Genomic DNA, 15673 nt, shown 5'->3' on the forward strand with positions numbered 1-15673 from the left:
GTGACAGGCACTATGCTGGGCACTGGGGATGTAAGACAGGGACAGTATCCTCATTCTTTGGAAACTCCAGTCAGAAGAGCTACAAGAAGTATGTATGATGAAGCACACAGTACTGTGAAGCTCAGAGTGGGTGCTCAATAAATATAGAATCTGAATTTTTATTGCACTTTATAGTTTACAAAGCACTTCTACAAACATTATCTCATTTGAAGCAACTGATACAGTATGTTTTACAAGAATTAAACAAAGTTATTAGGAGTTTAGCAGAGGGAGGGATGATCTTTCCTTGGGATGAATAGAGAAAGATGGAATTTGAGATGAGTTCAAAATATGGACAGATTTTGACAGAAGTAAAAGACGTGGTGATGGAAGTTTTATTGACAGAGAATATACATAAGCAAAAGCTTGTCTGCAGAAATTCCATCTTGTTTTTTTATGTTTACAAATATGTTTATAAATCCTCTTTGGAAATCTGCTGAATATGGGTATCTGTCATCTTTGGAATTAACCCTTACCCCAGCTTTGAAAATCTGAAAAACATTTTTTCCATCTTTAATTTTCATGTACATAGTTCATAAATTCTGATAACTAATGGGAGTTATATGACAACATTAATTTATTCACAAATATTTCTTGAAGCCTAGATATGTTCAAGGTCCTGGACCTGGTACTGTGGGGGCAATTAAGACAAAACTATGTATATTAACAACTACTCTAGTCTAGAAAGGACTACCCTACAAAGGAGCCCTGGTGGCTCAATGGTTAAGTGCTATGCTGCTAACTGAAAGGTTAGCAGTTTGAACCCACCAGCCACTCCATGGGAGAAAAGACCTGGTGATCCACTCCTGTAAAGATTACAGCTCAGGAAACCCCATAACCGTTGCTACTGAGTAGATTCCAACTCATAGTGACCCCATAGGACAGAGCAGAACTGCCCCATAGGGTTTCCAAGGAGTGGCTGGTGGATTTGAACTGCCAATCTTTTGGTTAGCAGCTGAGCTCTTAACCACTGTACCACCAGGGCTTCAACCCTATAGGAAACCCTATAGGAAACTTTATAACCCTTAAATAACCCTTTGCTGCAGAGTCAATTCCGATTCACAGTGACCCCATAGGACAGAGTAGAACTGGCTGTAGGGCTTCCAAGGAGCTGGTGTATTCAAACTGCTCATCTTTTGGTTAGCAGCCGAGCTCTTAACCAGTGTGGCACCAGGGCTCCGAGGGGCAGTTCTATTCTTCAACATTGAGTTGCTATGAGTGGGAATTGACTGGATGGCACACAGCAACAATTACAACCCTACAAAGCATAAAACTGTCAGTGCCACAACCTAGTTGAAGCTGGGTTGCTATAGGAGGGTTGAAAGGAGAGGGAACATCTGAAAATTTTTTCAGTTTGCTTCATACCATTAATTTATCTGATCTTGGAGACTTGATCTCATTATTTAAAAAGAAAAAAGTTAACTATTCTTTTATAACCTTCTCTTCAGAATTACTTGTCAGAGTTTGTCGTGCCCTTTCTCTTTATCATAAGACTGAGGCAATTTAGGAGCTGAATGATTGCTGACTTTCTGCCATCAGGTTCAGTGCACACCATGCGTCCTCTAGAGAGACTTGACTTAGGTCTATTCCTGCTCTAAATATTCTTTAAATAATCTTTTGTTGTGTTCAGCATATTTGTAACATCCACTTGACTTTGGCCTTTAGCATCTTTAAGAATATTCTTACTGAGGGAGGCCAGGAAAGAGCTATAATTCATCGTTTGTGACGCACTGCGTCCTACGTTAGTTGTCTCTCAGAATGACCCTGAGGGATGTGACATCTTATCAGTGTTTTAGGAGTTATGGAAACTCTGATACACTAAGAGAATCATTTATCCAAGGTCTCAGAACTCGTAAGTGGTGGACCTTGGATTTGAACACTGTTTCTGACCTCAAAGCCCATGCTCTTTCTACCACATTAACCATGATAAAGTGTATTTTAAAAGTCATCCTTCTGGTTTTTGTAAAAGACTTTTAAAAATTTCAGTTCATTAAAAAACTTCCTGTTAAGTCTCACGGATTCCATGTATTCAACTAACATGTATTTGACAGCCGAGGCCTAGGATTATTACCTGCCTTCTCTGGCATTCCCAGTTTTATTAGTATAATCATTTATAATTTTACGGCCATAATTATTCTGAAATTCCAAAAATTTTCTAGCTACTATCTTTGACAAGAATTCCTTTTTGTCCTAAGTTTATTTCCAAGACAACGGAATCTCCTAATTCGTTTATTTTAACACGGAGGAAAGAAGTGCGGATAAAAGGGTAGAACAAAGTGGTTTAGATAACTGGACGTCGTGTTGGTGTATCTTTCCGTCAGACCACCTATCTTTTAAAACTTACTGTTCCTGCCTGGCAGCTCTGGACGCCAAAAAAGACAGGATTCCTTTGCGGTCAGTAGTTACATACACAAAGCGCTTAGTCCCGCCCTGTAAAAGCCAACCCGCCAGGAGGCGTGGGACAGGCTCGGGGAGGGGCTGCACTTGGGGCGCTAACAGATTTATAGGTCGCCGGAAGCAGCGCGGGGCCCTCGGAGCGCCAGGCGCAGCAGGACGCGCGCAGGCCCGTCACGCCGACCCCGCAGCCCCACGCGCCCCCGCCGCGGCCTCTGGCGTCAGGCGCCGGCGCAGCGCGTCCGCGCGGTCTTGCCGCGGCCTCTCGCGGCCGCTGCTCGGTGGCGTGCGTCGTACCCGGTAGTTTCCCGAGCCGCGGGCTATGGCCGCCGCGGGGGGCGCCCGGCTCCTGCGGGCCGCTTCAGGGGCTCTCGGCGGCTCTGCCCTCCGGTGGCTGCTCCTCGCAGGGACCCGTACCGGAGCTGGGGCGCTCCTGGGCAGCCGGGGACCTGGCGGCGGCCGCGCGGGCACGAGCCGGCCGCTGAGCGTGTCTGCGCCGGCGCGGAGCAGGTGAGGCGCGAGCCAGGGCGCGCGCGCCTGAAGGGGGTGGTCTCTCGCCGGGTGCTGGCCCTGCGCCCTCGGCTCCGTTTTACGTTCCGTTGGCCGTACCTGGGCTCCTCTTGTCGACGACACGGACATCCGGAAGGGCCGCCATTTGCCCGTCTGTTTCCGTCTCGGCGCTGCGTACTGTAGCCGTCTCTCCCTTTCACACGGCAGTTTCCTTTTGAGCCCCCAGAGACGCCGGATCTCCCTTTCCCAGCGCGTCCCGTACCCTCAGGAAAGCCCTTTGCTGCCGCTTGTTCTCCAGGTGGCGATGGCGGGGTCTCACGTTAGCTTCGCCCTGACCCTGCGGTGACCTTCATCAGATGCCCCTCGTGGTGTCCGGGCGCCTTACCGCTTCTTGTTCCTGCTGTTGCGAACACTCTGCCCGAGTTCTTGGTCGGGGCAAGATCCGTTTAGAATACACTCCGTCCCCTCTGCTTCTCTCTTGTAATCGGTATAAGGTTAAAGACGTCTGCGATGGCTTTGGCGAGCCAGGCTTTCAAACTGGACTTGGGCGCTTGTCCAAATTCCACCAATAACAGTAGTGTATACCTCACAGGGTTATTTAAAAATGGGGATAATACAGATAAAGTGCTTCGTGGCGTGCCTGGCAAGATACCTGTTAGCAGCAGCTTCGTGTGCACACCACGTTGAGTTTTCTTTTTTTATTAAATAACAACAACAATAGTGTATACCTTACAAGGTTATTTAAAAGTGGAGGTAATATAAAGCGCTTCGTGGTGTGCCTGGCAAGATACCTGTTAGCAGCTTCATGTGTACACAATGTTAAAGAGTTCTTTTTTTATTAAATGTTGAAAGAGATGTGGAAGATGTCCGCAAAAATATGTGGGAGTTTTATATTATTGAGTGTATTTTTCAAAGACAAAATCCCATTAGGTATAATGAAAAAAAATTTCTCCTTATAACTTTAAGTATAGCAACCTGGTGGAGACTTATATAACCCAGATCTCTGAGCACACCTTTGACTCCATGCTGTAACGGAGCAGGAAGCAAGAACGGGGCGGGGGGGCGGGGTGTTGGATTTGTATGTTGGCTTTCTAGGTTCTGCTTGATAAGGTCTTCGAGAATATGGCCTAGGATTTATTCATCTTTGCCTCCTTATTATTTAGAAGGTGCTCAATGAATTTTTGTTGCATGAACTGTGAGGGAGATAGATAATGAAGAGGGCAAGCATGATTTATTTGTCCTTATTTCTCTTGCAGGAGTCCCTAGGTGGTGCAAATGGTTGAGCCCTCGACTTATGGGAAGGTTGGCAGTTCTAACACACCCAGAGGCTGTGCCTCAAAGGGGCTGCTTCTGGAAGGTCACAGCCTTGAAAACCTTACGGAGTGCGGTTCTATTCTGCAACACATGAATCAGAATCAACTCAATGGCAATTGGTATTTACATTGCACTTTCCTGCCTTGGAAACCCTGGTGGCATAGTGGTTAAGAGCTACGGCTGCTAACCAGAAGGTCAGCGGTTTGAGTCCACCAGGTGCTCCTTGGAAACCGATTGGGGTCGCTATGAGTTGGAATCGACTCCACAGCAACGGGTTTGCTTTTTTTTAGTTTTTCCTGCCTTTGACCCACCTCTCTGTGCATGCCTTGCTTTATACAGTGGGTGTATTTTTGAAAAGTTGTGTATAAATTGGGACATACATAGAGCATGTTTGTGTAACTAGTACTTAAGGGACACATAAATGATTATGTAAATGGGAATTGTCCCCCCCATTTTTATTAAGTTTATATTTGGATATATTAAGTTGTCTTACAGGGAAGCTCCTCTGTTCCATTCCCTCGTAAACCTGCTTTCCCCATTATTGTCACAGTGTCTTCTGATGGCCTGTACTTCATATGACAGACTTCAGAGCTACAACTAGTCCTTCCAGCTCGTATCCGAGACCTGTGTTGTCCAATATGGTAGCCACTAGCCACGTGTAGCTATTTGAAGTGATTACAGTCACGTAAAATTAAAGGTTCAGTTTCCCGGTTGCCCTACCCATCGCTGTCGAGTCGATTCTGGCTCATAGTGACCCTACAGGACAGAGTAGAACTGCCCCATAGGGCTTCCAGGGAGTGGCTGATGGGTTCAAACTGCCAGCCTCTTGGTTAGCAGCCTGAGTTCTTAACCACTGCACCACCAGGGCTCTCCCAGTTTCCCGGTTACCCTAACCAGTCTCAGGTACTCAGTAGCCACATGCGGACAGTGCAGTTTTAGAAGTTGTTGTTCCGACTTTGAAGTTTAACATTTAGATGAATGATCAGTAATTGAAAGTCAGAAATACTACTTATACTCCAAAATACCCAGACACAATATTTTATATCTTGTAGTGTTTTAGGTTGCAAAGGGCTTTCATGTGTTTTACGTGACTCTTTTTTAAGACAGTCCTGTGAGGTAGGCAAATGGGAATAAAATATACACATTAAGTAGTTAGCAAAACTAGGACTAAAACTCAAGAAGTTTTTGTTTTTTTGATTGCCTAATAGTTGACAGAGGAGCCCCGGTGGCATAGTGGTTAAGTGCTGAGTTGCTAACCAAAACATTGGTGGTTGGAACCCACCAGTTACTCCATGGGAGAAAAGACCTGGCGATCTGTTCCCATAAAGATTACAGCCTAGGAAACCCTATGGAGCAGTTCTGCTGTCATATAGGGTAACAGTAAGTTGGAATTTACTCAGTGGCAACAGGTTTGGTTTGGTTTCTGGGTCGAAAACGACTCCATAGCATAGGATAACAATAGTTGATAATTTTTTACCCCGTAGTTGAGTGAATCATTTTGAAGAGTTAAGGTGGCTGTGGAAGTAGGGCCCTTTTATTGGCTGAATGCCCACAGGCTACCCTATATAATAAAAAGAGGAGGGAGGCGAGGCATCAGCAACTAGAACTTTCCTTCCATTAGAAACTTAAGAACTTTCCCCCAGCAACCCCTGACAGCTTTGTTAAGTGTCTCCTGTGGCAGGGCTGAATAAACGCTGTGAGTAAGGGATAATAAGTGAAGAAAGTAGTTCTTTGCAATGATTGCTGATTGATTGATGATGAGAGAGGATTTAGAAGGATCGTATTTATTTCCTAGTACATAAAATCTTAGCCTTCTTGGGAACAGCAAAAAATTTTTTGCTAGTTGTTAGAATGGGGGAAAATAAAACTTTGAAACCCACCAATACCAATTATTAACACCAAAGACCAAGCCATTTGCGTTTAGTTGATTCTGACTCTTGGTGACCCCCGTGTGTTGTGGAGAACTGCACTCCATAGGGTTTTCATGGCTGTGACTTTTCAGACGCAGATCGCCAGGCCTTTCTTCCGAGGGACTTTGTGGGTTCAACTGCCAACCCTTTAGTTAGTAGCTGAGCGCTTGACTGTGTGCACCGCTCAGGGATTCCTAATTGTTAACGGTGAAGGGTTAAAGCTACTGAGGTAAACTGCATGTGTGTAATGCTTTAAGGACAATTTCCACAAACTTTGTCTCCTTTAATTCTTACGGCAGCTTGGCGAAGTTACTGTTATCCCCATTGTACCTGTAAGTAAGTAAGTGGCTTCCCATGGTTATCTAACGAGAAAAACCCACCCAGTGCCTTCAGAATATGCCAGAATTTGAGCTAGAATCTGTCTTCTGACTTTTATGTCCCATGCTTATGACTGCAGAATAACCTTTCTGCTTTTATTTCTCCTTCTCCTATTCTGTGGTAAACCTATTGTTGCTTTTACCCTGCAGTTTTTTTCTAGGGCCATAAACTTTAATATAGAGCTCCTGGGTGGTAGAAATGGTTAATGCCCTTGGGCTGCTAACTAAACGGTTAGAAGTTCGAGATCACCCCGAGGCACCTCAGAAGAAAGGCCTGGTGACTTCTAAAAAAAATCAGGCATTGAAAACTGTGGAGCACATGGGGTTGCCATGAGATAGAAGGGACTCAAGGGCAACTGGCAAAAACACGAATACATAGTAGCAGCTCAGGCTTCTCAGCAGCAAGAGGCCTTGGGCTTTAAATGAAAGTTATTAATCAACGTTGTTGAGCTCTGCTGTGTTTTAAGGTATTTTGCATACATTGTACAACCCTATAACAGAAATGTTCTCCTTTATTAATCCTAGCTTGAACTGTACCACCTAACTGCCCAAGCTGGAAATCTCAAAAGTTATTTCATTTTCTCTCTATCAGCCTTACCTAGATGGTCACCAAAACCGTTTAATTCTGTCTCCTGAATGTCTCTTAAGTTGTTAATCTTCTGCATCTTTGCCTAGTTGGTGCCCTTTTAATAACCTCCAAAGTGGTCTCCCTGCCTCCAGAGTATCTTCATTCTCAACCATTCTATCTTGAAAAAATGGCACTTGTCTAGCTGAAAATCATGAGTAATGTTTGGGAATGCCCGTATTTCAAGTATTTTTGTTACAAAAAAGGATTTGGAGAGCATAGGCCGTTTCGAGGGTCACACACACGCGCGCGCGCACACACACGAAAAACACGTGCGTGGCCAAACGAAAAAAACCAAACTCATTTCTGTCCAGCCAATTCTGACTCAGAGCGACCCTCTAGGACAGAGAACTGCCCTGGGTTTCCAAGGCTGTACATCTTTACAGAAGCAGACAGTCGCATCTTTCTCCCGTGGAGCAGCTGGTGGGTTTGAACAGCCGACCTTCCAATTAGCAGCTGAGCGTGTAACCACTGCGCCACCAGGGCTCCCCCCCAACACTTTTGATAATTTTTAATTAGTACAACCCTCTTTTTTTCAGCTTTGAAAATTCAGAGGGCTTGTCTAATAGGGGCCTTAGTTTTCTCGTCTGTGAAATGAGATAATTGGACTTGATAACTTTCAAGATAATTTATAGCTCTGAAATTCTTTAATTTTAGATTTCTCTTACATTAAACAAAAGCCTTCTTTGGTGGATTATTACCATGTACTGGCAGTAGTGGAAATTACAATTATTCATTTAAGCTGAAGTACATTTTCCCAATGGGGTGAAGATTAAAATGACGAGTGGTGGAGAATAGAGATGTAGCTGCTTGTATAATTTCTTTCCACAAATTTTGGTGTGATGTTTGTGAGAAGGAAAAGATATTTAAGTGAGCTAGCTGATAGACAATATAGCATCTGATGATAAAACATATAAGGAGGTATTTTGTTTTATTTGCTTTTCCACAGATTAAAACATACAAAAACCTTTTCTATTTTAGGCTACACGATGTGGACCTAAATCAGATGTTCATAAACCTATCAAACTCCTTCCTCCCTCTCAGCAGCGGTTACCCTGTCAGGCACCAGCCCTGTAATTGCCCTATTGATAGCAGAATGATCCCTATTAGTAGAATGATTTGCTTTTTTAATGTCTACCACAACTCCAGTCCCTTAGGGACACGTTTATAGAGACATTGTTTTTCCAGAGAACCTTGTGAGAATCAGGCCTTCAGAGTGGCTCGTTCTGGTTCAAACCCCTGCTGATAATTTGCATTTCTAACAAGTTCCCTGCTGAGAGTTTGCTTTTCTGACCAGTTGCCAGGTGATGCTAACGCTGCTGGTAGTAAGAATCCCCCCGGGTGATCTTAACGGGGGCTCTTATTAAAATGTAGGTTCTGATTCAGTATATCCAGAGTGGAAATGCAGATTTTTAGCAGGGGATTGATCAAGAATGAACTGGTTGGAAGCCTTGGCTGAGAACAAAATAGACTTCATGAGGGATAATGACTGCTAAATGTCTTCACGTGACTGGTGCACTGCTGTGAAGATAAATACTCCAGAGCAGCAGGTGGACTTGATAATGACCTACTTGATAGTTCCTTCAAAGTGATGGAGCTTCTCACCTGGTAAGTGGGTCAATATGAATTTGATAACGTGGCATCCTCTTCCCAAGTAAACTTTGGAAAGAAAAAGACTGTAAAAAAAACCCCGAAAACAAAACAACCACATCGTTTCTTTGACCTTTCAGATCCTTAAAAAGATTATTTTAAATTATCTTTTGAAATTACTGAAAATACTCTCTTTTCCAGCTCAGAAGATAAAGTAACAGTCCACTTCATAAACCGTGACGGTGAAACATTAACAGCCAAAGGAGAAGTTGGTGACTCTCTGCTGGATGTTGTGGTTGAAAATAATCTAGATATTGATGGATTTGGTGAGTATGGAACATTCCTTAAAATTTAAAAGTGAAATTACTGACTAGGCCTCAATTTTCTTTTTCTGGGGTAGGATTTTAACTTATTGCGTGCTAAGTAAAATATTAAAATTCAGTATATTTTAGTGTAAAATTCTCATAAGGAGTGAGGGAGTAACACTATACTCCTATTCTTTGTATTTTTAAATAGCTCTGTGGCCAAAAATCTGTTGCTTTGATTGGTTTACTATTTACCCGTATGAAGCAAAGCTGGGCGTAGGGAGTTTGGCTGAAAGGTAGGTGCAGGTTAGGAATAATAAACATCATATCACAGAGGGGGAATTAAGTAGCTTTAATTTAATATTGAAGCTTAGCTTACCTTTCTAGGAATTTTATCCTGAGGTAATTTATCTACCTCTTATGATAGAAGGAAATCTTTTATATAAAAAGTATTTCTAGACTTTTCTCCCACCGTGTTTCTTCACGGCACACAAAGTTCCAGCAGCTGCCATCTTACAGCTCATCAGGCATACCTTGTATATCACCTGTCAGCTTTGCTCATGCACCATGGTTCTCAGAGAGCGGTCCCCTAACCAGCAGCATCACCTGACAAATGCAAATTCTCAGAACCTACCCCAGACCTACTGAATCAGTAACTGGGGTAGGGCCCAGCATGTGTGTTTTAACAAGTGCTTAATATAATTTTGGCACACGCTAGCAAGTTGAAATACCCCTGGTCTAGCGTCATGTCCAGGGAGCATATCTGGCTATGCTTCTTTTAAGGCACATCACACATTTAAGAACTCTTTCCAGATCAGAATTAATTGCTCCTGTCTCCGTTGTCCCACGATATATTAAATATACCTCTCTAGTGGTGGCAAAGAGTGGTAAAGAGCTTGACTGCTAACTAAAAGGTTGGCAGTTCGAATCCATCAGCCACTCCTTGGAAACCCTATGGAACACTTTTACTCCATCTTATCGGGTCACTATGAGCTGGAATTGACTCAATGGCAACAGATTTGGTTTGGGTTTTTTTATGTTAATGCTCATCATCGTTTTCCTTATTAGAGAGACTGTCCCTCTCCCCTATTAGATTGTGGACACTTAAAAGACTAGTCACTCAAGTAACTTCCCAGAATTGGCACTTGGTAATATTTGCTGAGTTACTAAATCTAATATTTTTCTTTGTCCATTTCAGGGTGATTATAACAACTACCATTTGAGTGCATATTACATTTCAGCATATGTTATTTGTTGTAACAACCCTGAGAGCTAGTGTTTTTATTTTTTTTAACCTCCATTTTGTAGATGAAGAAACTAAGGCTCAGACATTAATTTGCCCTGGGTCATACATCTAGCAAGGGCTAAGATTAAAACCTCAGTCTAACTCCCAATCTTCTTCTTCCTTTATGCCATTTACTCTATAAGAAGTGTCCTTCCTGTGTGAACACCTGTTCCAGCAATTCGATGATGAGGTAGTTGATACAGCCCTACCCTGAAGGAGTTTTATAGTCTAGTGCAGTAACTCTTGGCTCGGATTGAGTTTCAGAATCACTGCAGAACTTTTAAAAGTATGGACGTCTGTGTTCCATCCCCAGACAGTGTAAAGAGAGAGGAAAGGGGGTTGTGCAGGTATTATTTTTTAAAAAACTCCACAAGATTCAGATCCATACTGTGGTTAAGAACCACTAATGTAGTGGAAGAAATTATTGATAATAGTTCATATATATATATGTGTATATCTTATAAAATTTGTAAGTAGTTGTCCTCCCTCACATGAGTTCATATTAACTATATTTTTTCTCACTTCTGCAACTTCGTCCCTTTCTTTTTTCATTGCGGTGAAATACATACAACAAAACTTTTGCCATCTCAATGATTTTTACTTGTAAAATTTAGTGGCATTAATTCAGCTACTCTTTCAACTAAATTTTGGTTACTCTGAATTTTTCTTTCACAAATGAAGGGCAGTACATAGCACAGTAATTGAGAGTAGACTTTGGAATCAGACAGATTGTGGCTTATAAACCAGCTGTCTCACTTAGTAGCCATGTGACCTGGAACAAGAAGCTTAACATCTTTATATCTCAGTTTCTACTTCTGTAAAATGGGGTTATGATATTTCTGACCGTGTGGGGTTGTTAAAGATTAAATGAGGTTACAGAATTAAAGTGCTTAGCACAACACCTACTTTGGTAAGAACAGTAGGGCTTGTGTTTTAGCTTGGCCTACTCCCATCCCTCTCTCCCCAGTGCCACAATAGCCTTGAAAACGAGCAACCTCACAGCTATGAAAACCAGCAGTCTTGCAGCCACTGCAGGGGACTGACTAGGTTTGAGCTCCTCAAAAAGTCCCATCCCCAGAACATGGTCACTTTTTGACCTGATTTGTACCTTTGTAGAAAAACTCCATTCACAGAGAGTTGTTATTTGACCTGACCCGAGCCAGCTCTGTAAGAAAAGCTCTAGCCTCAGTTTTTCTAAAATAATCACCTGTTTGGTAACGTTGTGGCTGTGTGAAGCTGCACTACCAGTTTAGGCAAATAAGAGCCTGGCCAAAAATTTAAAAGGAAAATTTGGGGATGGAGATGCCCTTAGTGGGCTTTGAAATGCTCTGACATAGTCTTGGAGATCTAGAAAGTCATGCACATGTTGAGGACTGTGTGCATGCCCAGGAGACTTGAGAGGGCCCCTCTGGCTGACCTTGAGGCAAGCAGGAAGCAAAGGCTGAGACAGATGTATGAACTGCGCAAATGTTGAAGGCGTGCCCCATCACACACGGGCCCCTCAGCAAAGGGTGGCAGACTTAACTGGTTCAAAGCATTAAAAAAAATCTCTGCCCAGTCATTAGCTGACCACTGAGCTAACTGAGCAGAGGCTTCAGTGGCCACACGCTACAGTGAATGCAGACGTCAGAGAATCGGCCCAGCATAGTCACTAGGGAAGCCACTGGAGAAGAAAACAGCAACAACAACAGACTTAAGGGAGAGGGGGGTGAATTGCATTTTGAGTTGCCACATTATTTAAAATGTCTGGTTTTTGACCAAAAAAACTATGAGACATGCAAAGGAACGGGAAAGTATGGCCTATAATCAAGGAAAAAAGCAGGCAATAGAAACTGCCCCTGAGGAGGCCAGGTGCGGACGTACCAGACAAAGCGTCAAATCAGGTAAACAGAAGTTCAGAGAACTAAAGGAAGCCGTGTGGAGATGTTCCTTGGCATTCAGAAGATAGCCCCTTGATGGCGCCAGGATCTGTCACGGTGCGTGGACAGTTTTCTGTTGGGACAGTCTGTCATGTTGAATAATGCTGTGGGAGTCCATAAGATATGATTGGGCAGCTGTGTTCATAATGCCAATAGGGTATTGCGTTATAAGGGCTTAGGGTTACTTGTTTTGCATTTTCATCAGGCAGGTCGTTCACTTAGTTTCAGATGCCTTATTTGAACTTTAATCCCCAAAACTTTGATTTCCGTTGGATGTTGGATTGTCTCTGCCTTAGTTATCTAGTGCTGCTGTAACAGAAATACCACAAGTGGGTGCTTTTAACAGGGAGAAATTTATTCTCTCACAGTCTGGTAGGTTTCAAGTCCAGATTCAGGGTGTGAGCTCCAGGGGAAGGCTTTCTCTCTCTGTCGGTTCTGGGGGAAGATTCCTGTCCTCAATTTCCCCCTGGTTGAGGAGCTTCTCAGGCGCAGGGACTCCAGGTCCAAAGGATGGGCTCTGCTCCGGGTGCTGCTTTCTTGGTGGTATGACATCCCCAACTCTCTGCTTGCTTGGCTTTCCTTTTATCTCTTAAGAGCTAAAAGGTGGTGCAGGCCACACCCCAGGGAAACTCTCTTTACATTAGATCAGGGAGGTGACTTGAGTAAGGGTGGTGTTACAATTCCACCCTAATCCTCTTAACATAAAATTGCAGTCACAAAATGGAGGACAACCATACAATACTGGGAATCATGGCCTAACCAAGTTGACACATATTTTTGGGGGGACACAATTCAATCCATGATAGCCTCCATTAAGAAGTTAGCATTTTCCATTTTTGATTGGTGTGCTTGAGGAGGTGAGAAAAACCATTTTCTCCCATGGCATGTAAGAAATCATGAATAATTCTACTGTCAGAAAAAAAAAAAAAAAAAAATTTTTTTTTTTTTTGTTAGTCTTAAACCTTTAGCAAGGTGCCATGGTTGTGGCAAAGCTCCCGTTTTAACCATCTTTGCAGAATGAGATGGGGAAGGAGGCAGCCTCTCTTTTAACAGTGTTCAGAACAGAATTTACAGCATATGCAGCATAGAGGTTACTTTGATTTAAAGATAGGAGCCATTGACAAATAATATACCAGAGTGCCTACGAAAACATCAGTCAAGCCAGCAGGAACGTGCGTGCACTTTGAAAGCTCTCGAATGGGCATGGGCATGGGCATTACCTTCATCGGAAGGGAGAGTCAGGTAATTCAATTAAATTGAAGCAACATTTTGACAGTTAAGTGGGAAGCAAACAGTATGTAACTTTATAGGTGGTGATTAGACTGGCTGAGAAGTGTTGAGTATTGGTTTGGAGTCCTAAGTTTTCTGCCTTCTAAGAGCCACATAAAAAAGTGAAGCTGGGACAGAGTCTGCTGAGGCTTCAACTAGTTTGGCTGGCATCTTACAAAAAGTTAAGAGAGATGCTGAAGTGGGAATTGGATGTATAATTCCTAGTTTGAGTAAGGTTCACAGTGACGGTATTTAAAATTAATGTAGCAGCAAGTAACTATCTTAAGAACTCTAGGGTTTTCATAATGAGGAAATTTTGGTAAATATTTAAGAGCATCAGATAAGCACAAAAAATTTAACTAGAGATTAATTTCTTTCTGAACTATTGGCTTTGTCCTATTTATCATTCATTAGTTTTCTTGTTCAGTAATTTTAATACACTCTTACACATGTATAAGCGTATCCAAATGTACATAGTTAAGTGATAGATGTAAAGCTTTGAACTTTAAAATGTACTGTCCATAAAAAAAAAAAATGACACTTATTACGTAAAACAATGCATATACCCTATAGAGTTTTCCATTTAAATAAAACATTTATTATGTTGCATATTCTTGCAGTTCCGCATCTATTGTAGCTTGCCTATTTTTGTTGAAGCTTTTTTTTTTTTATAATTTTTATTGTGCTTTAAGTGGGTGTTTACAAATCAAATCAGCCTCTCACACAAAAACCCATATACGCCTTGCTACACACTCCCAATTACTCTCGCCCTACTGAGACAGCCTACTCTCTCCCTCCACTCTCTTTTCTTGTCCATTTCACCAGCTTCTAACCCCCTCCACCCTCTCATCTCCCCTCTAGGCAGTAGATGCCAACATAGTCTCAAGTGTCCACCTGATCCAAGACCCGCTACTCACCAGCATCCCTCTCCAACCCATTGTCCAGGCCAATCCATGTCTAAAGAGTTGACTTCGGGAATGGTTCCTGTCCTGGGCCAACAGAAGGTCTGGGGGCCATGACCACCAGGGTCCTTCCAGTTTCAATCAGACCATTAAGTCTGGTCTTATGAGAATTTGAGGTCTACATCCCACTGCTCTCCTGCTCCCTCAGGAGTTCTCTGTTGTGTTCCCTGTCAGGGCAGTCATCGGTTATAGCCGGGCACCGTCTAGTTCTTCTGGTATCAGGATGATGTAGTCTCTGGTTCATGTGGCCCTTTCTGTCTCTTGGGCTTGTAATTACCTTGTGTCCTTGGTGTTCTTCATTCTCCTTTAATCCAGGTGGGTCGAGACCAATGGATGCATCTTAGATGGCTGCTTGCTAGCATTTACGACCCCAAATGCCACTCTTCAAAGTGAGATGCAGAATGTTTTCTTAATAGATTTTATTATGCCAATTGACTTAGATGTCCCCTTAAACCATGGTCCCCAAACCCCCACCCTGGCTATGCTGGCCTTCGAAGCGTTCAGTTTATTCAGGAAACTTCTTTGCTTTTGGTTTAGTCCAATTGTTTTGACCTCCCCTGTATTGTGTGCTGTCTTTTCCTTCACCTAAAGTAGTTCTTATCTACTGCCTAATTAGTGAATGCCCCCTCCCATCCTCCCTCCCTCCCCGCTCTCATAACCACAAAAGAATGTTTTCTTCTCAGTTTAAACTATTTCTCAAGCTCTTATAATAGTGGTCTTATACAGTATTTGTCCTTTTGCAACTAATTTCACTCAGCATAATGCCTTCCAGATTCCTCCATGTTACGAAATGTTTCACAGATGCCTCACTGTTCTTTATCGATGCGTAGTATTCCATTGTGTGAATATACCATAATTTATCCATTCATCCGTTGATGGGCACCTTGGTTGCCTCCATCTTTTTGCTATTGTAAACAGTGCTGCAGTAAACATGGGTGTGCATATATCGGTTCATGTAAAGGCTCTTATTTCTCTAGGATGTATTCCAAGGAGTGGGATTGCTGGGTGGTATGGTAGTTCTATTTCTAGCTTTTTAAGGAAGCGCCAAATCAATTTCCAAAGTGGTTGTACCATTTTACATTCCCACCAGCAGTAGAGAAGTGTTCCAATCTCTCCAGAGCCTCTCCAACATTTATGATTTTGTGTTTTTTGGAGTGAGATGAAATCTCATTGT

At 42.8% G+C, this 15673-nt stretch overlaps 1 protein-coding gene across 2 annotated transcripts in view; it reads left to right on the forward strand.

Moving 5' to 3' along the window:
• Positions 1-2740: 2740 nt before the first annotated feature.
• Positions 2741-15673, forward strand: part of FDX1 (ferredoxin 1) — a 49206-nt gene continuing 36273 nt past the window's right edge. The window contains exons 1-2 of one of the 2 annotated variants that reach the window (XM_010595445.3): positions 2741-2943; positions 8961-9085. In XM_010595445.3, the coding sequence (XP_010593747.1) occupies positions 2756-2943; positions 8961-9085 (313 nt within the window). In that variant the 5' untranslated portion in view covers positions 2741-2755. Of the gene's footprint in view, positions 2944-4039; positions 4377-8960; positions 9086-15673 lie in introns of those variants that run through there. The other variant, XM_023554776.2, reaches the window with a different exon arrangement.

Source organism: Loxodonta africana, chromosome 7 (assembly GCF_030014295.1).
Source record: "Loxodonta africana isolate mLoxAfr1 chromosome 7, mLoxAfr1.hap2, whole genome shotgun sequence".
Taxonomy (NCBI): domain Eukaryota; kingdom Metazoa; phylum Chordata; class Mammalia; order Proboscidea; family Elephantidae; genus Loxodonta; species Loxodonta africana.